At 40.1% G+C, this 26083-nt stretch overlaps 2 protein-coding genes across 5 annotated transcripts in view; one reads left to right on the forward strand and one right to left on the reverse strand.

Moving 5' to 3' along the window:
• ARMC10 (armadillo repeat containing 10) overlaps positions 1-11717 on the forward strand; it is a 35658-nt gene extending 23941 nt beyond the window's left edge. The window contains exons 3-6 of the mRNA XM_082631591.1: positions 1056-1190; positions 4765-4941; positions 10050-10121; positions 11253-11717. Coding sequence (XP_082487717.1) covers positions 1056-1190; positions 4765-4941; positions 10050-10121; positions 11253-11504 — 636 coding nt within the window. The 3' untranslated portion in view covers positions 11505-11717. The remainder of the gene's footprint in view (positions 1-1055; positions 1191-4764; positions 4942-10049; positions 10122-11252) is intronic.
• Positions 11718-13179: 1462 nt separating this feature from the next.
• NAPEPLD (N-acyl phosphatidylethanolamine phospholipase D) overlaps positions 13180-26083 on the reverse strand; it is a 78281-nt gene continuing 65377 nt past the window's right edge. For all 4 annotated transcript variants that reach the window (XM_082631589.1, XM_082631587.1, XM_082631586.1 and 1 more), the window contains 3 exons: positions 24594-25240; positions 20818-20932; positions 13180-15810 (listed from right to left, as the gene is read on the reverse strand). In XM_082631589.1, coding sequence (XP_082487715.1) covers positions 15682-15810; positions 20818-20932; positions 24594-25240 — 891 coding nt within the window. In that variant the 3' untranslated portion in view covers positions 13180-15681. The remainder of the gene's footprint in view (positions 15811-20817; positions 20933-24593; positions 25241-26083) is intronic.

A 26083-nucleotide genomic window follows, 5' to 3' on the forward strand; every position in this document is an offset into this window, starting at 1 on the left:
AGTCAGAGTGAGTGGGTCAGAAGCCACTGGTGAACAAGTACTTTCTTCAGTAATGGGAGTTGGTGTCCCTCGTCATCTATTATAGTGCCTTCATCTGCTTTAACAGTACAGTTTTTTTGTTGTTGTTTTTAAAAGGGCTGTTTTCTAGTAACCACACATTCTTTGGAAGAACCTGGAATTGCAGAGGGAAAACTTCTTTCTCTCTTTTTCTGATAGAACGGCATGTTTTTGCCTGACAGGAGTCATTTTCAGCTTATTTTTCTTGTAAGAAATGAAAGTTTATGTCTCTTTCAATGTTGGGACAAAGGCACATAGTATTTAGTGTTGCAATTGATTGTGAGAAATCTCCAGATTATTTTTCCTCTGAAAATTTGGGCACCATTTCCAAACTGTGTGGAACTTTAATACTTCAAGATGTTAATAAGTTTTCTTCCTCTCCCCAACTGAAAAATGATCTTCTTTATGGATAAAGTTTATAGAAGTACTATATTCAATACTCCCCTCTCAGAGATTCTAATGCACACGAACATAGGATTGCATCAAAATAAAGAGACATGTTTAGTCTTGTTATACCCAGAGTTTCTCAAAGTTACTTATCCATGAAAGCTCCCTTTTTTTTAATGGAGCATCTACTAAAATCTTGAGGGATTAGTGTTCCAAAGTATTCATTTTAGCAAAACACTACTATAGTGTTCGAAATCTTAATGCATTTCCAAATTGGCCTGTAATAGAGATATAACTTATTTCAAAGTAAAATAATTTTGTTTGTAAATTGCTTTGAGATCATTGTAGTAGCTCTTCTGGTAGATATAAATCTTCATTGTATATCTCCATGCTATAGTTTAAATATTACATATATTAGGAATTTATTTTCAATTGGTTTCTTTACCTATAAAATTATGGGTAGTAAACTTTTTTAAAATATAGGAATTAGAGGTTGTATATGGGAACAGTATTTCCAAAGAGTCATTAGTTTTTATTTGTATTTGTAGATGCAAAGAATATAATGAAGGGGGCTGCATATTGAAGTCATGGTCCTGTTTTTTCCCTCTTAGGTCATGATTCGTGAATTGGGTGGTATTCCAATCATTGGAAGCAAAATCAACAATCCCAACCAGAGTATTAAAGAGAAAGCTTTAAATGCACTGAATAACCTGAGTGTGAATGTTGAAAATCAAATAAAGATAAAGGTAAGTTATCTGAAATCACAAAAGGTAAGGATTTCTGTAAATGAAAGAGAAAAATAACAAAAAGGTAAGTAATGAAATTTTAGTAGGCCATACTTTATAACTTTATAGCCAAGAATTATTTTTTTTCCAGCTTTATTGAGATATAATTGACATAAATATTGTGTAAGTTTAAGGTATACAACATGATGATTTGATACACATACATATTGCAAAATGATTACTGCTACTGTATAGCATTGGCAAACACCTCCGTCACCTCATAATTACCTGTGCATGCATGTGTGTGTAGTGAGAACATTTGAGATCTACTGTCTTAGCAACGTGCAAGTATACAATGTAGTATTGTTAACCAGTCACCTTGCTGTACATTTGATTCCACAACTTATTCACCTGATAACTTGAAGTTTGTCTGCTTTGATCACATCTCCCCATTTCCTTCACCTGAACATTCTCCTCTCTGTTTCTGTGAGTTTGGCTTTTTCAGATCCCACATGTAAATAAGATCATTCATTGTTTGTCTTTGTCAGACTTATTTCACTTAACATAATGCCCTCAAGGTCCGTCCATTTTTCACAAATAGCAGGATTTCCTTCTTTTTTATAGTGAATAATATTCCATTGTATATACACACCACATTTCCTTTATCCATTTGTCCATTGATTGACACTTAGGTTATTTCTATGTCTTGGCTATTGTGACTAACGCTGCAGTGAACATGGGGGTGCAGGTGTCGCTTTGAGATGGTGATTTTGTTTTCTTTGGATATATACCCAGTAGTGGGATTACTGGATCATATGGTAATTCTATTTTTAATTTTTTGAAGAATATCCATACTGGTTTCCATAGTGGCTGCACCAACCACCAGCAGTACACAAGGGTTCCTTTTTCTCCACATCCTTGCCAGCACTTGTTACTTCTTGTCTTTTTGATAACCACTCTACTGGGTGTGAGGTGATATTTCACTGTGGTTTTGATTTGCGTTTCCCTGATGATTAGTGATGTTGAACGTCTCTTTGTGAACCTATTGACCATTTGTATGTCTTTGGAAACATGTCTATTCAGGCCCTCTGCTCATTTTTATGGAGACTAAGTCAGAGGAAGGAGGGACCTGAACCAGCCAATAAGAAGTGCAGTGGACTTTTGAATTTGGGGTTCAGTTTAATCCAAACGTGGTAAAGGAACCAGGCCAAAGTCAGATAACATCAGCAGGAAGACACAATAAATGAGGAAATTATGTTAATTCAACATTTATTGAGCTCCTGCTCTGTGTTACCGAGTTTAGAAATGAACATGATTAGCTCTTGTTTTAAGAAAGCTAGAAGGAGGGATAAGGCAAGTCCACAAATAGTTGTAATTCAAGGCAGAACATGATGAAATACTTTAAGGAAAAATACAAGTAAAATATCGTTGAATACACAGAAAGGAGAGATTTCATTCAGAAGTTTCTGTAAAAGCTAGAGCCCAGGATGGCTCTTAAGACTGTCTAAGCTTTCTACAGGCAGAGTTGGGAATCACAAGAGAAAGGAACAAGGTGAGGTGGGCACGGCTCCAGGAATATCTGAGCTGGCCCATTTCTTTTTTTTTTTTTTTTTTTTTTTTTCTTTTTGCGGTATGCGGGCCTCTCGCTGCTGTGGCCCCTCCCGTTGCGGAGCACAGGCTCCGGATGCGCAGGCCCAGCGGCCATGGCTCACGGGCCCAGCCGCTCCGCGGCATATGGGATCCTCCCAGACCGGGGCACGAACCCGTATCCCCTGCATCGGCAGGCGGACTCTCAACCACTGCGCCACCAGGGAGGCCCTGGCCCATTTCTTGTTGCTAGAACTGAAGTGGAGAAAAGATTCAGAGCTAATAAGGATGTAAATGCTCGGCACATTTTAGGAAATGCTTTGAAAGACATGAGCATCCTGTGAAAATACATGATTTATAATGATTCTAAGGAAATGCCATTTTTTTTAAAGGATGGATGTATAATGAAATGGTGACCCAGGACAGCCAGATTGATGTGTAAATATCATTTAGATCTTGAAACCAGATTAAAAATCTAATCTCTCTTTGCTTTACTGCCATTAGGTAACATGAATACATTTGGATATTTTTAAAAGTTAATACTGGCTTATGGGACGGTTGGTAATTCCTTAGCATTTTTTTTTTTTTGAGGTACGCGGGCCTCTCACTGTTGTGGCCTCTTCCGTTGCGGAGCACAGCCTCTGGACGTGCAGGCTCAGCGGCCATGGCTCACGGGCCCAGCCGCTCCACGGCACGTGGGATCTTCCCGGACCGGGGCACGAACCCGCGTCCCCTGCACCGGCAGGCGGACTCTCAACCACTGCGCCACCAGGGAAGCCCATTAGCATTTTATGTTAGGGAATTTTTCTTACCAATTAGAATGTTTGGTGGAGTTCAGACTTAGGTGAACACCAATTATTTGTGAGACATAATTTTTCCAAGCTGGAGAGATCATGGCCAAACATGGAAAATAGAGTTTCAGACAACTTTCCACCAGCCTGGGTTTAGTTTAGGTCTGTCACGTGTGGGATAGGAGTACTACTGGCATCGCATTACTTTTTGCCAGTGGCGGTTTACAAATTACCAAGGAGTAGTTCATACACATATACCTTGGTAAATAAGAACCTTGGGCCACATAGAGTTTGCCTCTGGTTACTTTTTTTTTTTTTTTTAATTTATTTATGGCTGTGTTGGGTCTTAGTTGCTGCGCGCAGGTTTTTCTCTAGTTGTGGTGAGCGGGGGCTACTCTTCGTTGCGGTGCGCAGGCTTCTCATTGTCGAGGCTTCTCTTGTTGTGGAGCGTGGGCTCTAGGTGCGCGGGCTTCAATAGTTGTGGTACGTGGGCTCAGTAGTTGTGATGCGTGGGCTCTAGAGCGCAGGCTCAGTAGTTGTGGCGCATGGGTTTAGTTGCTCCACGGCATGTGGGATCTTCCTGGACGAGGGCTTGAACCCGTGTCCCCTTGCATTGGCAGGCGGATTCTTAACCACTGCGCCACCAGGGAAGCCCTCTGCTTACTTTTGAAGAAAAGAACTCTAAAGAAAAGTTCTATTTGACTTTGTGTCCCCCCCATTCTTTACTTCTAACATGATATCGCCCCTACATCCTACTGTTCAGGTACTTAACCATGGTACACAATGGCCCTACAGGTCTTCCTCCTCATCCTAGTGTGCCCAGACACAGAAAGGCAGACTGGGTTGGGAGGTCCCCCACTGGTGTTGGGAGCATGGTCTCTGGGGTTGGACACTGCTCCACCAGCTCGTTACATTGGGCAGGGGGTCCAAGCTCCTGGAAGAGTTTAAAGTCAGTAAAATGGCCATACTAACACTGCCTCATTAGAGTTGTCTCGGGGCTGAAGTGAGGTATATCTGTAAAATGCTCTGTGCCTCCCATTAACAAGGGCAGCTTAAAAGAAAAAGTCACCCAAGTTTGAGGGCTGGATACAAATGCCATCTTTCCTAAGGAGCAAGTCTCATCCTGAACAATCACCCTGTTCTGCTGTGCAGAAAAGTTACGGTTCAATAGAAAAATTTTGGAGATCCTAAGACGCTCACTTTTTCCCTGCCTTCAGGTGTACGTCAGTCAAGTCTGTGAGGATGTCTTCTCCGGCCCCCTGAACTCCGCTGTGCAGCTGGCCGGACTGAGGTTGTTAACAAACATGACAGTGACCAATGACCACCAGCACATGCTTAGCAGTTACATTACAGACCTGTTCCACTTGCTGCTCACGGGAAATGGAAGCACCAAGGTATGAAGGAAGTGGGTGGTCATTACTTGCAGTACAAACAGCTGTTGCCTCCAGTTTATTAAGATTGGAATTCAGTTTACAAGTGACCCGTCTTAAGTTGATACTCCTCGAAAAAGAAAGTTCGAAGTTTACTGAAAACCCTTACATGGGCGCAAGAAAGTATATTATTTTTATACCCTAATATTGAATTTCAAAGTTAACTTGTGAAAATAATCTGTCGTTTCACTTATCAATAGATGGGTATTCATTTGGTTCTCTGAAAATCAGTTTACCTTTTACTGAAGTGAAGTAGCTAGCTTCACCCGCACCAGATACAGGACCATTGTGATTAAAAGAAGTCTTTGAGTGACAGTGCTGGCTAATTGAATTTTTTGCTTACCTCAGGGTTAACAGAACTTTTTTTTTTTGATTCGACCATTATGTGTTGTAAAATCTTTCCGAAACTTGTAAGTTTCAGTAATGCATGTCTCAGTGCTCCACTTTGACCTGTTTTGTATCAATAGATGTAGGAGGCAACAGAGTTGGAGCTGAATTAACTGGGGCATCCTGTGAAAACTGCTTGAGTAAACCCCTCATATTGGTGTGCATTCTTATCAAGCACCATTTTTCAAGAAATACCATAAAAACAGAAGGTAGAGTAATCAAAGGTTCTAATTAGTTGAGTCAGTTGTTCATCAGTGTTTTACTGTATTGGTCTGTGTTCTCTGGCACAGTTGAAAAAAATGCATGAGCATTTTAGAAGGACTAAATGTGAAGCCAAACTCCAGATAATCAACTTCACTGAAGTTACTTCTGAGGTTATCAAATTGTGATTACAGCAGAGCCTTACTATATAGTCCTTTAAAAATTTGTTCTGAGATGTTTTTATATGGGCTTTCCACATTTCAGGTAGCCAAACTTACTTAGATCTGGTCCAAGAGGTACCCGAAGGCATTCAAAATTAAATGTAATAATCATATTAGCAATATTGTAGGAATAATGCTCCATCCATAGGCAATTTCCAAATGCACACACCCGTCAACACCCCTCTCTCCAGGGGAGCAAGGTAACTTCCAGCCCTTGACTCCCATAGAAACTGCATTCTCTCTACCCCATGGCATTGGGGCTGTTGGAAACTCTTCTATTTCTCTCTGCAGCTACTTTGCCCAGAACCTCAGAGGCATGTTGTGTTCAGAGCCAAGCACCTCTGGCCTTGGGGCTGTATATATCTGTCTCAGAGATGGTTTATATTTTATGACATTTTGAAAGTGACTCACACCACAATACTATGTTCATTTTTGGTTTGTTTTGTTTTTCCACTACATTGCCTAGCAGGTATTTCTGGGATAGAAAATTTGCTTTTTTCGTCTGTCTGGGAGGCTAACCACCAATTGTTTCTCCATTAAACAATGACTTTAGGGACTTCCCTGGCAGTCCAGTGGTTAAGACTTCGCCTTCCAATGCAGGGGGTGCGGGTTCGATCCCTGGTCCGGGCCGCTTGGCCAAAAATCCAAAACATAAAACAGATGCAATATTGTAACAAATTCAGTAAAGACTTAAAAAATGGTCCACATCAGAAAAGTCTTTTAAAAAAAATGAGTTTAAAGTTGCAACTTAACTTTCGGATAATAATCCATTTGTAAGTGGAAAAATGTATCCATTTTAGATATTTTCTTAGTAAAAAACCACCAACATGAATTTAAAAAATATTTTTAATAAGTGATCTCACTCTACTATAATAATCTCTTGGGTTCAACAGTGTTTCATAACTAAATATGAATAGTAGAAGGTGAATTTAAATAAACCTTGTGTTTGCTACATCTGCCGTGAGAACAAAAGAAAGTAATGGCTTAAAAGAAATGTTCTAGAGCCACCACAAGATGGCATGTGTGACACAAGAAAAAGTTAGGACAGACCGTGGTTTCAAAACAAAATACATATACGTTAACTGTTTAATCTGTAGTTGTACTCTAACTTTATATATAGTTTTTCTCACCTTTAACACACGAGATGTAAACCCGGGTCACGAGTCTAAAAGTAGGCAGCTGATTTCTATCTTTCTATCTTCATACTTTTTATTTTATATTGGAGTATTGTTGATTTACAATGTTGTGTTAGTTTCAGGTGTACAGCAAAGTGATTCAGGTATACATATACATATTACTTTTCAAATTCTTTTCCCATTTAGATAATAAATACAAAATATTGAGTAGAGTTACCCGTGCTATAGAGTAAGTCCTTCATGGTTATCTATTTTAAATAGTGTTTATATGTTAAACCAAAACTCCTAATTTATCCCTCCCAACACTATTCCCCAGTGGTCACCCTCAGTTTGTTTTTGAAGACTGTGAGTCTGTTTCTGTTTTGTAAATTAGTTCATTTGTATCATTTTTTTTAGATTCCACATACAAGCGATATCATATGATGTTTATCTTTCTCTGTCTGATTGACTTCACTTAGTATGATCATATCCAGGTCCATTCACGTTGCTACAGATGGCATTATTACATTTTCTTAAGGCTGAGTAATATTTCCTTATATATGTACCACATCTTCTTTATCCATCCACCCGTCGATGGACATTTTAGTTGCTTCCATGTCTGGGCTAGTGTAAATAGCCCTGCAAGGAAGGTTGGGGTGTATGTGTCTTTTTGAATTATGGTTTTCTCCGGATATACACCTACTCCATAGTGGCAGTCACCAATTAACATTCCCACCGACAGTGTAGGAGGGTTCCCTTTTCTCCATGCCCTCTCCAGTGTTTATTGTTTGTAGATTTTTGGATGATGACCATTCTGACTGGTACCCCTTGACACCCCCTCGTGCTTTTTTTTTTCTTTCTATTGGAGTATAATTGCTTTACAATATTGTGTTAGTTTCTGCTGTACAATGAAGTGAATCAGCTATATGTATACCTATATCCCCTCCCTTTTGGTCCTCCCTCCCATCCGCCCATCCCACCCCCCATCCCACCCACCTAGGTCATGTCAGAGCACCGAGGTTAATAACTTCCTGTGTTTTATAGCAGGTACCTGCTAGCTCTCTGTTTTATGTGTGGTGGTGTATATATGTCAGTACTGATCTCCCAGTTCATCCCACCCTCCGCTTCCCCCACCCCGTGTCCACATGTCCTTTCTCTACGTCTGCATCTCTATTCCTGCCCTGCAAATAGGTTAATGTGTCCCATTTTTCTAGATTCCATGTATATGCGTTAATATATAGCGCCTGTTACCAATTTACATTCCCACCGATAGAGTAAGAAGGTTCCTTTTTCTCCATGTGCTCTCCGGTGTTTATTGTTTGTAGATTTAAAGATGATGGCCATTCTGACTGATGGGACATGATGCCTCATTTTATTTTCATTTGCATTTCTCTAGAAATAAGTGATGTTGAGCATCTTTTTTGTTCCTCTTGGCCACATGTATGTCTTCTTTGGAGAAATGTTTATTTAGGTCTTCTCATTGTTTGATTGGGCTATTTTTTTATATTGAGCTTCATGAGCTCTTTGTATATTTTGGAAATTAACCCCTGTTGGTCACATCATTTGCAAATATCTTCTCCCATCCTGTAGGTTGTCTCATCGTTTTTATGGTTTCTTTTGCTGTGCAGAACCCTCCTGCACTCTGAAATTTATCATGAACATGTATTAATTTTATTTAAAAGTTTTGAATAAAAACAGTAAAAGTAGGGAAAGTCATATCTTTCTACTTAAATTAATATGTACAGTGTGATCAAAGGAATGTGTATTAGGATATGTATATGAGAAAATACCAAACTTAATATCATTTCTAGTCATAGAAATGTGAATTTCCTTTTCCTTTCTGCTTTTCTGTAGTTAAAAATAATGTTCTATAGTAAACACATAATGCCTTTGTAATTCAAAAAAGGTTTATATAATAATATCCGGGTCTCTTCCAGGGAGTAATGGAGGGCACATTTGTCACTTTTTCCTGATTTCAGTCTGCTCTCCCTGCTCCTCACGTTCTGCAATTTCAAGTACCTTGTAGAAAGTATACTTTTACATGACTTGCTTTTTTTTTTTTTTTTTTTTTTTTTTTGGCTGCGTTGGGTCTTCGTTGCTGCGCGCGGGCTTTCTCTAGTTGTGGCGAGCCGGGGTTACTCTTCATTGCGGTGCGTGGGCTCCTTATCACGGTGGCTTCTCTTGTTGCAGAGCGCGGGCTCTAGAGTGCTGGCTCAGTAGTTGTGGCGCACGGGCTTAATTGCCCCGCTGCATGTGGGATCTTCCCGGACCAGGGCTCGAACCCTTGTCCCCTGCATTGGCAGGTGGATTCTTTTTTTTTTTTTGAATTTTACCTTTTTATACAGCAAGTTCTTATCAGTTATCTGTTTTATACATGTTAGTGTATACATGTCAATCCCAATCTCCCAGTTCATCCCACCACCACCATCCCCCCCGCCACTTTCCCCCTTTCGTGTCCACACGTTCGTCCTCTGCATCTGTGTGGCAGGCGGGTTCTTAACCACTGCACCACCAGTGAGGCGCCACGACTCGCATTTTTAAAGGAAGAATTCCATTTGAATGTTCTCATGACTGACTTTTCAGTTATAAGTGATAAGAGTTCTGATAGTTTGGCTAGTCAGCTATAAGGTAACATTTGTTTGCTTATTATTTATGTCACTGCGTAGTTAAATGATTGTACTTTTTCACATGGAAAAGATAAGCTCCAAGAATCATAGAAACCTAGTATAAAGCACCATATTGTTAGTCTTCATAACCAAACTATCCCCAAATTTTCATACTTGAAGTAGAAAGAAACAGCTTTGAGAGATTCCTTTTTTTTGTTCTAAAGATCATATTTCACTTAACAGTAATCGTGATAAAGATTATTTATGTAACACATGCTAAACTTACTCTGTGTTAGGTATTTCTGTGCGCCAGGGGTGGGTAGCTAAGATGTTCATTATTTTCTCCCTGTCTCCCTATCAGTATAATTGGAAAACTAAGGTTTTAAATAAGAGGAATTGAGAAAGCTTCATGGAATGGAGAAAATTTGAGTCAGACATTGAATAGGCAGGACTTTAAAATGTGGACTTGGTTGGGGGACGGCCTGCCAGGGAGAGAAAACCCACGCTTGCTAGTCTGAAATAAACCAGTGTTCTTATTTCAGGTTCAAGTTTTAAAACTGCTTTTGAATTTGTCGGAAAATCCAGCCATGACAGATGGACTCCTTGGTGCCAAAGTAAGTTCAGTAGCTTACATATTTGTTTTGTCCGTACAAATATATAGATTTGGACAGACAGATCTGGAAGGAAAGGACTTACCTCAAATATTAACAGGGCTTATCTCTGAGGAGCAATATTAGAGGTGGGGTTTTTTTTTGGTTCTTTTTGCTGATGTGAATTTCCTAAAATTTCTGTAATGAACGTATTTTACTTTTAAAAATCATTTTGAAAAGTTCTCCCTAGCAATAATGAATTATAATTTTTCTGTCTCTGTCCAATTTGGGGTACTTGTGTATCATCACATCTTATATATTTGACCTGCTTATGTTCAGTGTATCTTAGTATCCACTGAAACACTAGTATTTCTGGAGGTCGCAGTATGTGCCTGATGCCGGGCTGAGCGCCAAGATACACCAGTGAGTCCAGCATTACATGGTGCTTGTCCTCATGAGCTTACAATCTAGGAGAGGAGACAAAAATATGTAAGAAAGGAGCAGTTAAAAGCTGTGGCATTTTGGGCTTCCCTGGTGGCGCAGTGGTTGGGAGTCCGCCTGCCGATGCAGGGGACATGGGTTCGTGCCCCGGTCCGGGAAGATCCCACATGCCGCGGAGCGGCTGGGCCCGTGAGCCATGGCCGCTGAGCCTGCGCGTCCAGAGCCTGTGCTCCGCAGCGGGAGAGGCCACAGCAGTGAGAGGCCCGCGTACCGCAAAAAAAAAAAAAAAAAAAAAAAGCTGTGGTATTTTGAAGGAAGCCTAGGTAGTGCTGTGGTAGAATGGACCTCACGTCCTATAGGGAAGGGACCCTGTCATATTCATCTGCTCAGCTCGATGCCCTGCACACTGTGTGTTAATGAGTTTCCATGAGGACTACATATGACGGGTCTTAAAGAGGAAATGGGTGTTTTTCCAAATGACTACATTCTAGGATTCCAAGGAAATAGTATTTTTTAGCTAAAACACAAAACCTCTTTTTTCCATTAGTATATGATGTAGGAGTGCCTAAGATTTTACACATTTATGTTATGCAGTCTTAGGGATAGTTTTCTATGACAAGATTTCTTAAATGCATTCACTACAGCTTTAAAATGTGAACATACACATGGAAAGTGTTTTCGTATATTTTTAGTTTTCATTGTTTCCTACTTCAGGTGGATTCATCATTCCTTTCCCTTTATGATGGCCATGTAGCAAAGGAGATTCTTCTTCGAGTTCTCACACTGTTGCAGAATATAACTACCTGCCTCGAAAAGGACGGCCATTTAGTTATTCAGCCAACTTTCACTGAAGGTTCACTGTTTTACCTGTTATATGGAGAAGAATGTGCCCAGAAAATGAGAGCTTTAGTTTATCACCATGATGCAGATGTGAAGGAAAAGGTAACAATGATACCAAAATTCTAACTGGTTGGTCATATTTTTCCAAAGAGTAATGCAGTCTAGAAATAATACACATAAACTTCTCATTTTTCACCTTCCTTACAAAGGGATTCTTTCAACTGCTGAATTTAAACAAACAGTAAATATCACCTTTCATCACTAACACAGCTACAACTTGCCCTGGTCTCGGATCATTTTATTGATACCAAAAGAATATAAGAGCTTGTTCTGAAACCATTTTCTTTGTTTTTGTTTTGCTTTTTGCTAAGCTACTTCAGTTATTTCCTCTACACGGAGTGACAGTGACCTTTTTATGTGTAAGCTACCCTTCCACTGTTGGCAGTGATTTGCAGTTAGTTATTCATCTGGGATAGCAGCAGTATGTTTCATAAGCGCCCTAGGAAGGACCCTGTTCTTTTAGTAGTGATGAGATCGATCCCATACTCCCAAGGCCACCTGCCACTCTTTCAGGTCTGTTCTAATCATTAGAATCTATTCTAGTCCATGAAAACTGTAAACTGTTAGAAATGTTTCCTAGTACTCACCCACTCCCATTCGGTTTGATGTGTATAACATACTGGTATCAGTCAAAATCCATCCAAAGGCCAAGGCAATGGGTTAAATCAGTTATATAGTCTTTAAAGAGAATGAAGCAAGTCTGAATGTGCTGATGTGGAAAGACATCCATGAAATATGGTTGTTTTTCAAAATACATGTTGTAGAAAAATATGACCCCATTTGTGGTTTTTTTAAATCAAAAAAATTATGCTTTATATATGGACAGAACACTTCTATCATTCATATAAAGGCATTTTGGTATATATATCTAGAATGAAAGCCAGACTCCTGAGAATACGATTAGGGAGTAAGGAAATGACTTTTCTATGTACACCTTCTTCTAGTGTTTGAATTTCTTACTCTGGGCATAAATTTCATAATTTAAAAAAATAAATTAGAAAAATGTCACAGGATTATTTTCTCCCCTTAATTGAAAGAAGTTTTATTCATTAATTTTCACCCATATTTTACATGATGAAAATGACAAGATATGAAAAATTCTCAGCAGTTATTTTTTAATAGTATTTTTATCCCATAAGCTACTCTAACAATTTATTGATATATTTGAATTCAGCCAGGTTCCCCCCCACCAGGTTTTGTAATATTCAAGTTCATAACCACCACCATGCTTAATTATTAAGTAAATCAATTTGTAAGCAGAAGCTTTCCTACTCATGTATTTAAGGCAAAGCTTTAAGAGAAGAGTACTTTAAATTTCATTTGTAAATACATAGATTTCCATAGGAAGTCACAAATCCTCAAACAGAAAAATGTGCTTTCTAAGGGTTATCCTGATACAGAAATGAAACTTGGGAGACATATTTTTACAACAGAAATATGATGAAAACATGAAAATTCTAAATTAGCTACAGCAGTAATAATGTACATTATGAAGGCTAAGGATCATTTATCAAGTGATGCAAACATAAGTATTAACTCCCTGAAAGGCACATTTCTTTATAACAATTTTGCTTAATCTTCCTCCTTGTTTAATGAAAATATATATTCAAAATGTACACACATTAAAACGAAGATTTGATTTCAATGTGCGGTAGCAGCATTGGATTCTAAAACACCCTCTCTTCTTTTCCTCTATTATTAGTTTGAACAAATAACATTTCCTGGAGATCAGAGCATTGAGTTTGAAATGTCCAAAATGCTAGAGAAAAGGGGGGAGTCATCCAGAAAAAATTCCACAGGGAAAGTGCACAGTTCGATCTTTACCTATGTAGGTCATGGCACATCTTACCTTTTTTAGGTGGGCTTTCTCCTAATTGATGGTCCCACCCTCTTGGGCAGTGAGTTTCAAAGTGTTCTTCAGTTATCACGGGAGAAAGGGATTTCAATAAAATCTTACATGTTGGTATGGATGCTGGCTAATCAAAGAGGAAAATGAAATTGACTTAGAGGATGAGACAAACGAAAAGGTATGACATGTATTAGACAGAATGGAAGGAACAGAGTGGATTACTCTTATTTTTCAAAATTTGTTTTTGCTTTGTACATAAAACCCTTCAAAATGTAGATAGGAGAGATGAAGCTCAATGTACTTCCTAATGAACAGAATGCAAATGGTCATAAAAATTACAGCTTGGAGGAAGCCTAGAAAATGAAGCAGGCCCAATTAAGTGGAACTTAGAACATAATTTAAAGTGCTTGGAGACCCCTCAGTTAAACAGTACATGTGAATACAAAATTAATATTAAGGCCACTCAAGGAGAAGAAATAATTAAGCAAGATGTGCTTGGCTTGCTTCATAGAGCAGAGGTAAGAGATGAATTTTCCATCTGGCGTGCAACAGCGAGGAAGGTGACCACAGAACTCTGGCTAGTGTTAGGGCGACCCATGCCAAAGCTAATCCACCATAAGCCAAACATCTTGATTCCCATCTGTTTGCTAAATGTTCCTTTGGAGTGAAAAAGTGTTGTTTTTTTTTTTCCTGAAGGTTTATTTTATGGGGAAATTTTTTGTGCTTTAGTGCCCACGAATCATATACATTTACCTATATTACATATACATTTCCCCTTGACAGATTTGCATCTTTGTAGATAAAAATGCTAAATTTTGATAAATATTATTTACATTTATCTTGGCTATTATTCTCCAAATTTACAAAATGTGGGAGACAAAGTTGTTAGTCCTCAATGTTTAGTGTCCTTATATGCTTGAATATATATTATCAAAAGCATTAGCCTATTTTCCACTTTCAAATCTACCTATCTGTATTAGGCAGTGATATCTTAAGATATCATTTTCTCCCTTATATTTTCAAACTGTTTTTTTTAAAAAAAGACTTATTCTTCACAGTTTTTGGAGGTAGGTGAAAATCATCCCCTTGTTGCACATGAGGACACTGAGGCACACTGAGCTTAGGTGACTTGTTTTAGGGCACACAGAAAATCCAAGGTGGAAGCAGGATTAAAATTCAGATTAAGTGGCTAACGTGCATATATATATGTGAAAATAAATTACAGGGCACTACCTGGGTAGCATTTGGTGTAGGAAACCTATTTTGATTATTTATTTGTATGAATAAAGTTCATTTCACTGAGGCTGGATTGGGAAGACAGAACGGGCCTCGAATCAGCTCTCTCATTTAGGAAGGTTCAGAGTAACGGAGTGCGTGTAGAGCCTGTCTAGGACCAAGACTCAGGGCAGTGGACTCCCAGAATCACGGTCTTTTTTTTCAACCACTAATATTCCACACTGGCTTAATAAAAGTAGAACCGTGCTTAAGGATCGTGTAATATAAAAATATAAGAGAATCATGTAAAACAGAAAATATTTATAAAGCTCACTGACATACTGGGGTTTGAGCTAAGAAACCAGAAAAAATAATGAGTATATATATATAGAGAGAAGATGGAATATGGAAAGAATAAAATTTAACTCAAAGTATATGGTCTATTAACATTTAAGATCTGCATTTATCTTTGTAAATTATTTCCTGGCAGCTACATTTGTGCTGAGTAGGTCTGACGTTTAGATTAAAAACAGAACATTTCACAAATCCTGTTCTCATAACCACACTCCCCCTCCTCGGCCCAGCTCAGAGGGCTTTTGATTTGGGGATTGTAGATATGCCACAGAGTATATTATTCCTTTCTTTAAAAAAAAGGTTACTTAGCCCAAACTCCTATGTTTTTATGTTGAAAAAAATAAATCTCTTAACATTTGGCATATAACCACGTGGGGAATCAATGTCATCATTTGCTCTAACATGACTGTAAGAAATATGTTTCTATGTGCAGGCCTGTGAGAAAATCTGACAGCCTTGACTTACCATGCAGAAGGCCCCTAAGAATAGGAGAACAGAAATGAGTTTTTAAAATCAGTTTTTCATAATCTCAAAACTCTACCACTAAAGTAGAATGCTTTAGTAAAAAAAATTCCATTGCAATGTTTATGTCACTGAGACATGACTTAAAATCCACATTAGCCTTCATTATTTAAATGACCCACCTCTGAACTCTTCTCTGTTTATAAGAACTGGCAATCATGTTAGTAAGCAGGTTACAACATAGAACACAAACCTGCAGAAGTTGTTTCCAAATGTAAAAAATCGTAATATTCATGAATTTCTTAGTCTTTTTAGATTTACATCAGATGATGCCTTTTTCATTAAAAGCCCCTGTGCTCATATTTACTCAAAGTTGTCATCATCAGTATTAAGGTATCTTGACTCTCCATGCTTCAAGACAAAAAACTCTTCAGTCTTAAGTCCGTATCTTTCTAGAGCCTCACTCAGTTTCACTGGAGGTTCTAAGTAATGCTGGCAAAGGGCAGAGAGAAACAAAAATGGAAAAAGATGAAGCATACATATATTTGAGGGGATATGTCAAACAAGAGTTCAAACTAAAATAACCAACACAGCCTACTTAAAGTAATGCTCTTCCTTTTCACTGAAGCATTAGCAAATGAGTCAATCACACTTTCTAATATAGAATCATTAAGCCAATAGAAATGTCATATTTATCAATCTGTTAACACCATGCATGTCAAATTTGGCCAACTTAGATTGAGCATTATTAGACTGCATGAACTCTGATCACTATTTCCCTACATGAAATCCCAGTCTAAATGGAATCAATGCTAAAGAATTAAGTGTTACCAATATTTGGGGAGAACATAGACACTTAGATTATAAGGAAGAGTATGTGTGTATAAGCAAACGCTAGAGAAAATACTTTTGGCTGCAGAAGGGTTGTCATCCCCAAACCCCAACCAAATACCGATTCTGTAGTCTATGGATTGAACAGGGGCCTGAGGAAAAGAGATGTAACAGATGGAGTTACCGTTTGTTTCCTCACCTTTTCATAACTCAAAAAAAAATAAAGACAGCACACTGTTGAAGAATGTTTCAGCATACTCAAATGTTTACCAAATAAATTGAAACCACTTGAATATGTGTTCTAGTTAAAGAAAGCAAAAGGTATAAAAGAAATCATTTCACCAGTTGTTTCTCTTTCGAGCTAAATCTTTACAGTGTACAGTAGCTATTTTTACAGCAAATAAAGGAAGAAAACAGGTATTACACAAAGGGTTTTTTCCCCAATTTCAATTAGAAAAGCTATAAAATGTTAAAATTAAAGCAGAAATAAAAATCAAACACTCTCTGCTCTGATCACCGGCGGTAAGTCGGCTTCTACCCTCCATGCAGCAGTGGCTGGTGAGCACCCAGAGAGCGGCCAGGTCTGTGAACTAAATAAAAACCCTTGCCTTCCTAGAGCTTTCATCCCAATACAGAGACAGATAAGAAATAAATAAAGAAAACAGTATCTGAGTGGGTGACATGTTCTGGGGAGAACACAGTTGGTAGGTGTCGGGGGTGGAGGTTTAATTTTAAATACAACCGTCTAAGAAGTCCTCTTGGAGACGGCAACCTTTGAACAAAGCCCTGAGGGAGCGGCCTGCACCAGGCTTTGCGGGCAGCTGTGAGGGCTGCGGCTTTGACTGGGAGTGTGATGGAAAGCTGCGGGTCCTTCTGGCACAGGAGTGTCACAGTCTGACCTAAGGGGTACGGTCGCTGCCCTCTGCAGCGTTGAGAACAGACTGTAAGGGGCAGCGTGGCATCAGTGACGGGGGTAAGAGGTACTCAAAGTCTAAATACAATCTAAAGGATGAGCTGACTGCAAGTGGGGAAAAGCTGGAGGGAGGATATGAGAGAAAGAGAGTACAGGGTTTGGCCTGAGGAACTGGAAGGAGGGTGTTGCCATTTACTGAGATTAGGAGAAATGATTTTGAGGGAAGATCAGGAAGTTTGGTTTTAGACTGAAGTTTTGGGTACCTGATGGGCATCCAAGTGGAGACGTCAAGTAGGCAGCTGGATACATAAACATGGATTGTAGGGGGAAACCTGGGCTAGAGTGGTACAGTGGATAGATGGTGTTTAAAGCCATAAGACTCATGAGATGCCCAAGGGATGCCCAACTAGAGAAGAAATGGGGCCCCTGGACTGAGTCCCAAGGCAATCACTGTGGACGAGGAACTAGCAGCAGAGAGTAGGAAGGGCCAGCCAGTGATGTACTAGGAAAACCAGGCATGTTTTCTGTGGCTTCACATGTACAGATTGCTAACAGTTACTGGCCACACGTGGGTCTTTTCTCCCCGCCTGCTCACTTCTAGGTTTATGGCTATGTTTCGAGGGTCAGGGATGCCTTCCCACTGACTACGGAGTAACTGAGGTTACCTGTGCATTAGTTACCCGGTATTCCTAGAGAGAGCCACTTATTAGTGGGTTAGTTGACAACAGAAATCTACTTTTACTCTTTTTTATGCATATAGGAGATTGCTAATATATCCCCCATGAAATTTAACTATAAATAATAGCCTAAGTCAAGAAGCTTCCCTTGCAAAATTGTTTTTAAGAGATTTCAAAATGACAAAATTCTTTCCCAATGAAAAATAACTGTTCTGTTAAATTTTTTCTCCCCTGTGCTCTCTCTTACAAGTCTTGGCCAACAATGCACTTACACAACTGCCCTACACTAATAATGTCTTTCCTAAACTGTAACTTTAGTTATAAGCTATAATTCAGTATGCATTTTGATGTTGCAGTATCTTTCTGAGTTTCTCCATAGGTCAATTCGTGGCTGCTTCAACCATCTAGAAGGGAGCTCTAGAAGTAGGCAAGAAAGCCTCTGGGTGACTGATAGCTAGCTCTTAGTGCAAGCACATTAATCCTGCAGGGAAGGTAAAAAGGCCTAATAGCCATGGGACCAAATAATATGTATAAAGCAAGATAGTAGGTTAGAGACATATATACCATGGAATATTACTCAGCCATAAAAAGGAAAACTGAGTCATCTGTGGTGATGTGGATGGCCCTGGAGTCCGTCATACAGAGTAAAGTAAGTCACAAAGAAAAACAGATACCGTGTATTAACGCATATTTATGGAAACTAGAAAAATGGTACTGATGACCCTAGTGGCGGGGCAGGGCTAAAGACGCAGACGTAGAGAACGGACTTGTGGACACAGTGGGGGAAGGGGAGGGTGGGACGAACTGAGAGAAGCATTGACATATATACACTACCATGTGTAAAACAGACAGCTAGTGGGAAGCAGCTGCATAGCACAGGGAGATCAGCTCAGTGCTTTGTGACCACCTAGGGGGGTGTGATGGGGAGGGGATATAGGTATGCATATACCTGTGCAGCAGAAACTAACACAACATTGTAAAGCAATTTTAATCCAATAAAGATGTGGGAAAAGAAAAAGAGTAAGTGGTGAAAGCAGAAGCTCCCAGCAGTGTGGACCCATTAAGGGCCAGGCAACCCGCCCCAGACAGCTCATACATTCCCTTTCAAAGGGGTCACTGTTTTATGATCTACTGCAACAGAAGAGACTCAAAATAAAGACCCTGGTCATTTAAGAAGTTAACATATATTATGTAGTGCCTACAGTTTGTTTCTACCAAAACTAGTCAGTTAAGTTTAAGTGCTTAAATACATCATTTAGGAAATTCACTCATCATTCCTTAGATAAATCAGATGTTGCCTTACATACAGTTTTAGTGTTGCCAAGTCAATAACATCCTTAAGCTGCTTATATTATAGTAAGCAGTTATTACAACTATTTACATGCAAATCATTTAAAACTGTTTGCAAAGCATAGGCTAAACATCCTCCTCCCAAATTCCATGTACTTTATAATTTATTTAGCAAACTCGTAGTTCTCAATTTATGCAACTAATGTCAAAAAGACTAAATGAGAGTGTATTTTATATTTCATTAAGAAATAAAGGTGAAGTTTAGATTTAAAACAGGAGTAATTCTTGAAGGCTGAATAACACAATAACTCTTGAAGACTGAGGTTTCCTCTCCTCTCCTCATCTTCCCATCTCAGTCAAGAACACAGCCACCTTCCCAGTTACTCAAGTTAAAAATTTAGGAGTCACCCTTGATTCTTCTCTTTGCAAGGTTTAATAAAATACTATTACTTCATCTAAGTTGCTGAAATATGTTATATATGGAACATAAACATGCATGTATCTAAATTTACCTATATACATATGGAACACACATACATGCACGGAGTAAGACACTGCCTCTAAATAATAGTGGTAACCCAATGGAAACCAGTATCAAACTTCCCCCTTCTCCAAATACACAGACACAGAAACACACACACTCATCATATTCTCCTTCACCCTTCCCATGCCCGTGGACATTCATTTATTGATTCCAATCTGTCCCCCAACAGTGTGGCTCAGGGCCACAGCATTGCGGAATGGGAATTCTGACTAGGGGGGAGTCGGCAGGGGGCAGGCAGTGTATTAATTCTGGAATAAGATGCAACTAGGGAGAGGGCGGGCCAGAAATAGGACAGAGAGGGAGTGCTTAAAACAGCAGGAAAGCACAGGGCTCCTGCAGAGAGGCCCCGGAATGGGGAAGATGCCACACAGAGCAAAATAGAAGAAGCCAAGTTCAGTCATCTGTTTCTAAATTTTGCTTAGGGCAGGCCCTGGCTCGAGGAAAGGAGAGAATGCTTTTTGCTAAGCTTCTGTTTGATGCCACAACCCTGGCCAGTAGCAGAGTTCCAGGGTTCAGCCACCTTAAGGAAAAATAAGCTCTTTACTAGTCTAGGAATAAAACCGCCATTTATCCCAATGCCTGGCACACGGCAGACACCAAGTCAGTGTTTACTGGATGAATAACGTACCTCTGGAAATTTCCAAGCTGCCCAGCCTCACTTCCCCCATTGCCCTCCTGTCATCCATACTCTGGCTGAACGGATTCCTCACTGTTCCCCATGCTGGCTGCCTCCAGTCCCACACTTCCCTCCTCTTGAAACGCCTTCCTCCTTTTGCCTTTTCACAGCCAAGTTCAAATGTCAACTCTTCCACAAAGCTCTCCCTGATCCCCGCAATTAGTAACAGTCCCTGACTCTGAGACCACTTTATCTGTCCCACTTTACAGCACTCTGAGTAATTATGTGCATGTCTTGTATCTTCTGCCAGAACAAAAGCCTCCCTTGAGGGGGATGACATGATGGTCGACTTTTCTATTTACTAAGGCTACACACATTTTCGGTTATATGAACACATGCTTCATTAACTACAGAAATAAGCCAAAAGAACAACATGCAATGAGGATTTTTTTTCCCCACTGTATATAAATATTGTTTTACTAATTAATATGATTTACCACCCTAATTCACTTGATGACCATGCAGGTTCTGATTCTACTTTGGTTTCTGAACACACTGCAGGGTACAGTGATCGATCCTATCATCGGTCAGACACGTAACGAGTTCTTGTTACCACAGTCACACTCACCTCATTCGCTAAGGCAAAAGTTCCCCAGTGAATTGCCACAGATCTCTTCGTCTGCACATCAATGTGAATCTTTACAGCCTCTTCTGGGTCTACATGCTGGTATTTCATAAACCACCTGATAAAACACAATAACTTATTAAATCTGGGCTTTTAAGTATACAATAAATTCTAATTGCTGCTTCATATAATCAACCTTTAACATTCTGCACAGGAATAAATCACAGTAGGCAAAACCATCTCCCTTCAGTCCACTTTTCTGCTGGAAAAAAATAAATAAAAATCTTTCTTGTACAAACGCTATACAGTAGATAATTCTCAAGCAAAACTTCCCTTTGAATAGGAGGATTTTGTTTCACATGTATTTTTATTTTACTGATGATTTATTCTGAAGATATCTTACTACCTTAAAAAGCAGATATTTTGCAATCCTGGTATGAATGAAAGAGATGGAATAATGGGTAAAGCACTAGAAATCAAAACTCCAGTTGCAAATAACCTTGCGGAAACAATTGTTTTTTAACGTGCTAAAGTGAAAAGGAAACAAAAATTAGTGTATAATTTGTAAGATCAGGAGCAAAAAAAATCCAGTTATAATTCAAGGATTTTATTTAAATACCATACAACTGACGAGTGAGGCGCTTGGTTTGGCAAGAAGAAAGGCCCCATCAGGGGGACTAAACAGAGAGAGTTTAGCAACGTGAAAGGCTGCCCCATGCCTGGGAAGAGACTGCTCTGGAGGCAGGGGGCCTGGGCGTGAATCCCAGCTCTGCCAATTCCTGGGAATGCCTTTGGAGCTGCTTCAGTTTCTCCAGCTGCCACTTCCTGGTCTGTGAAATAGAAACGATGCCCACTTCACAAGGGTATTGTGAGGATTAAACAAGACAAAATGTATTCCAAGCATGAAGTACAGCAGCTACTTCATAGAATTCTTCCAAAAGAGTAGGGAGTTGACAAAGCCAGCACTTTCAGGAGAAAGAATTATTTCTGATACAAAAGTAGAATGTACTACATACAGGCAAATCCTTTGCTTGCCCAGCCAGCAGTTTATTTATTTATTTATTTTTATAAATTTATTTTATTTATTTATTTTTGGCTGTGCTGGGTCTTTGTTGCTGCGCACCGGCTTTCTCTAGTTGCGTCGAGCAGGGGCTGCTCTTCGTTGCAGTGTGCGGGCTTCTCATTGTGGTGGCTTCTTGTTGCAGAGCGCGAGCTCTAGGCGCGTGGACTTCAGTAGTTGCGGCATGCAGGCTTCAGTAGTTGTGGCTCGCGGGCTCTAGAGCACAGGCTCAGTAGTTGTGGCGCATGAGCTTAGTTGCTCCGCGGCATGTGGGATCTTCCTGGACCAGGGCTCGAACCCGTGTCCCCTGCATTGGCAGGCGGATCCTTAACCACTGTGCCACCAGGGAAGCCAGCCAGCAGTTTAGAAGAGGAAAAACAACAGTGTCTTCACATTATATATATCCTGGGTCTGCTACTGGCAATGAACACTGCAGTGAAGATGAAGGGATCTGGATTCAGCAGAGGGGCTGCCGCACTTTGTAGAACACGTCATGGAAAAGTTCATCCATCTGCACAGCACAAGGGTTGTTATTTACTGTTAGGAGTCGCCGGGCCTGATGGGAGTCCCAAAACAAAGCCACTGTGTTCTCAACAAGAGATTAGAGAAGCATTTGTTCTGCTTTATCTCCTGACACTTAGAATTCAGGCCAAGATGAAAACAGTTTTGGCTGTTTCTCTCTATTGATTTTTTTTTTTTTTTTTTTTTTTTTGCGGTACGCGGGCCTCTCACTGTTGTGGCCTCTCCCGTTGTGGAGCACAGGCTCCGGACGCGCAGGCTCAGCGGCCATGGCTCACGGGCCCAGCCGCTCCGCGGCATGTGGGATCTTCCCGGACCGGGGCACGAACCCGTGTCCCCTGCGTCGGCAGGCGGACTCTCAACCACTGCGCCACCAGGGAAGCCCTCTATTGATTTTTTAAGAACTCCTACTTCAAATCAAAGGGATAGACATATTCCTTTTCATGTCTGAAATAAATTTAAAGTGTTTACTCTGGTATACAAATTAAAATAAAAAGTTAAAATCCTAACCGACTTGGATAGAATGCCCGATGACAGGAGATCCCAAAAGTAAGGGTGAAAACATTCTAAGCAGATTATTAAAAATCGTTTTGGGTGTGATCATCTTACATTTATAGACTATTCTGAAGTTTTGTTGATAACAACATTTCTAAAACTTTAGTACTGGGGCTTCCCTGGTGGTCCAGTGGTTAAGACTCCAGGCTTCCAATGCACGGAGCATGGGTTCGATCCCCGGTCAGTGAACTAAGATCCCATGTGCCGTGCAGCACGGCCACAAAATAATAAAATAAAAATGAAACTTTAGAACTGACTAGAGAACTGGAATACAGAGTGGAGGCTACTACAATTTAATTCTTTAGGGCAAATACTGTCCTCCCCATCCTTCTCCCATCTTAGTGACAAGACAGCTGCAGTGCAAGCAGCAAGGGGGAGTTATGTGAGTGCACTTTGCAGACTTCGGCTGTACACATTGTATCATCACCTGTGTATGACAAGTCTGTATATTTCTACATGTGAAAATTTTATTTTCACAATGTCAATTAGATTTCACAATCTAATATACTAAGAACAGATATTGAATAAGGACCAATACCATATAAAACTGATTTGTGAACAGGTTGACTGTTGTTTTAAGAGGCTTCATTAGAATTCAGAATTAGAATCATGTGGAAAAGTGAAATTCAAGCACTATTGGCTTTTAATAATTTTTTAGTAAGGTAAAAATATCTAGTCCCTTAAATGAAGAAACTAGAAAAAAGGGAGAAATAAGCATTAATATACTTAGCAATGAAATGGTTTTGGTGAACTTAAAAAGTTAATGAAAAGTAAGTATAACAATCTGATGGAAACCAGTGATCAGATTTGCTCAATTCATCTATGTATCAGTGTTCTGTTTGTAGGATCGCCTACATGAAATGCCATCCTACATACCATTCTGTATGAGTCTGTGCGTGCACTTCAGAAAATAAAACATTTTTTAAATTAGCCCCTACTTTGTCGCTTTTAGTGTTCATTTTCTCTTAACTTGTACATATCAACCAGAGTTGACTGAAATCTAACTGAATTCTTGGAAATCACTTCTTTTTTCCTTCAATAGGCAGTATTAAGGAAAACAGAGGCAGCGGATGGGTCTCCTGGGTCTCAAACGCTCGTGTGACCTTTATCTGCTCTGTGCTCTGAAGACAGGCAGTCAGTACAGAGAGGCTGCAAGGCAAGTGGTCAGTAGTGCATCAATGTCTTTAGCAGACTAACCTCAGTGCTGCCTGCAGTAAGACGGCCACAAGGGACTGATGCCATAGGCCAAGCCCTTGTTCTCCACTAAACACAGGACAGGGCATGGGTGCATTCCACTCACGGAGAGTATCCTCCACGTGAAAGACAGACCAAGAGGTAGGTCTGAGTACTGGCTGACAGGTTTAGCTTCAGCCGCAACAGTGCACGGACTTCGGGCTATAGGCAGAGTAATTCTTTAAACCCTCGTCCTTTTTTCTTGGTAATATAATTTCAGTAACTACAATAATTATTCAACTGATATGACTGTAATGAAAGCATTTTAAAATTCAAAGAAAAATCTTAACTGACTCTGGCCCACCAACCCCCCACCCAATGTATAACAAAGTCCACCATTAAAACCACAGATTACTCGGAGTCCAGTTAATTTATCATGTAGCAGGAATGCTTGCTTTAGACATCTACATACCTCGGTTCATACGCTCCAATGGGAATAGCTGCAAGGTCAAAAGGTCCAAATCTTTTTCCTATCTCTTCAAAAGCAGAGCAATAACCAGTGTCTCCTGCGAAAAAAAATCGGTTCCAAGGCCCCAAGACAGACCAGCTGCCCCAGAGAACCCTGTTGTCATCCGTCAGAGTCCTTTTACACCAGTGCTGGGAAGGTGTGAACACAAACGTCACCTTATCGTGGCCGGGGACGCAGTTCTCCTCCCACCAGTCCAGCTCGATCACATTCTCACAGCCACATTTCTGCATCCAGTCCAGGAGCCCCAGAGGCACAAACCACCTCAGCTCGTTACCAAATCGCTCGTTCAGAGCAGTGACGGAACTGTAGTCCAGGTGGTCGTAGTGGTTGTGGCTGATGAGGACCGCGTCTATCTGGGGCAGTTCACCGACGGTGCAAGGGGGACGCCGGAACCGCTTGGGACCCACGTGCTGCGATGGGGAGGCCCGGGCGCTAAAGACGGGATCCGTGAGCAAGATGAGCTCATCCATTTCCACCATCACTGTCGCGTGTCCCAGCCACGTGACCCGTAAGCCAGCTTCCCTCACTCCAGCTTCTTCAGGGTCATCGATAAAATACGGCTTAAGCACTGGGAGTTCTTTATCAAGCTCCTACATATATGAAGAAAGAAAGAAAAGCAGCTATTGAAAAAGAAAGTATTATATGCCATCATAAATACATTTTTGACCTAAATTATAGAGAGAAGGGTTATTTGGGGAGAACTGAAGTCATTCGATAAATGTGTTATTTTTGCTTTTCTCTTGAAAGTGCATACTTCTTTCTGAATCTGACTCAATAATCACTATATAGTGATGTAAGATGTTACTCCCAAATGCAACCAACAAAGGGAAAATTAAACTTAAAACTTTGAGTACTGCTGACTTTACGAAAGGTTTTTAAAGGCTCTCTTCTGTAAGTGCCAGAAGTAGACCAACCGAGATGCAGTCCCTTTGCTACTGCTGTTTACTCAGCTGGTGCATTCGCTGCTGAAAACTGCCTCAGGAGGTCAGCCCCTAGAAATAGTAAAGAAAACTTTTGACCACATATGTGTAGATTGTGGATCTCACATGAACCTGACTTCCTGAGTACACAGAATTCAGAGCAGAGTACTGTGATGACTGCTGGGAAAGTCATGGGCGTAGATGGTTCTCATCGCTTACCTCTGAGGTTTTTCTACCACTGATCAAACCAAAGCACAACACGGTCCCTGCCCATGAGAAGATGATCGCTTTTGGGGGCAAACAGGTGTGAAACAATAACTACAACATAATGTGTTAAGTATTATTCCTTTCTTTATTATTCATTTTATCCTTGGATTAAGCTGGACCAACAAGAAGCTGTGTTCTAGCGTCACAGTCCTGGCTTTTATAAAACTTTCATAAACTGTGCTTTGGTGTTAGGCCATACAGCTGCATGGAGGTGTCTTCCTTGTGAAACTTGCCGGGCATGTACCG

This window comes from Mesoplodon mirus (genome assembly GCF_964341445.2).
Source record: "Mesoplodon mirus genome assembly, chromosome: 9".
NCBI classification, from domain to species: domain Eukaryota; kingdom Metazoa; phylum Chordata; class Mammalia; order Artiodactyla; family Ziphiidae; genus Mesoplodon; species Mesoplodon mirus.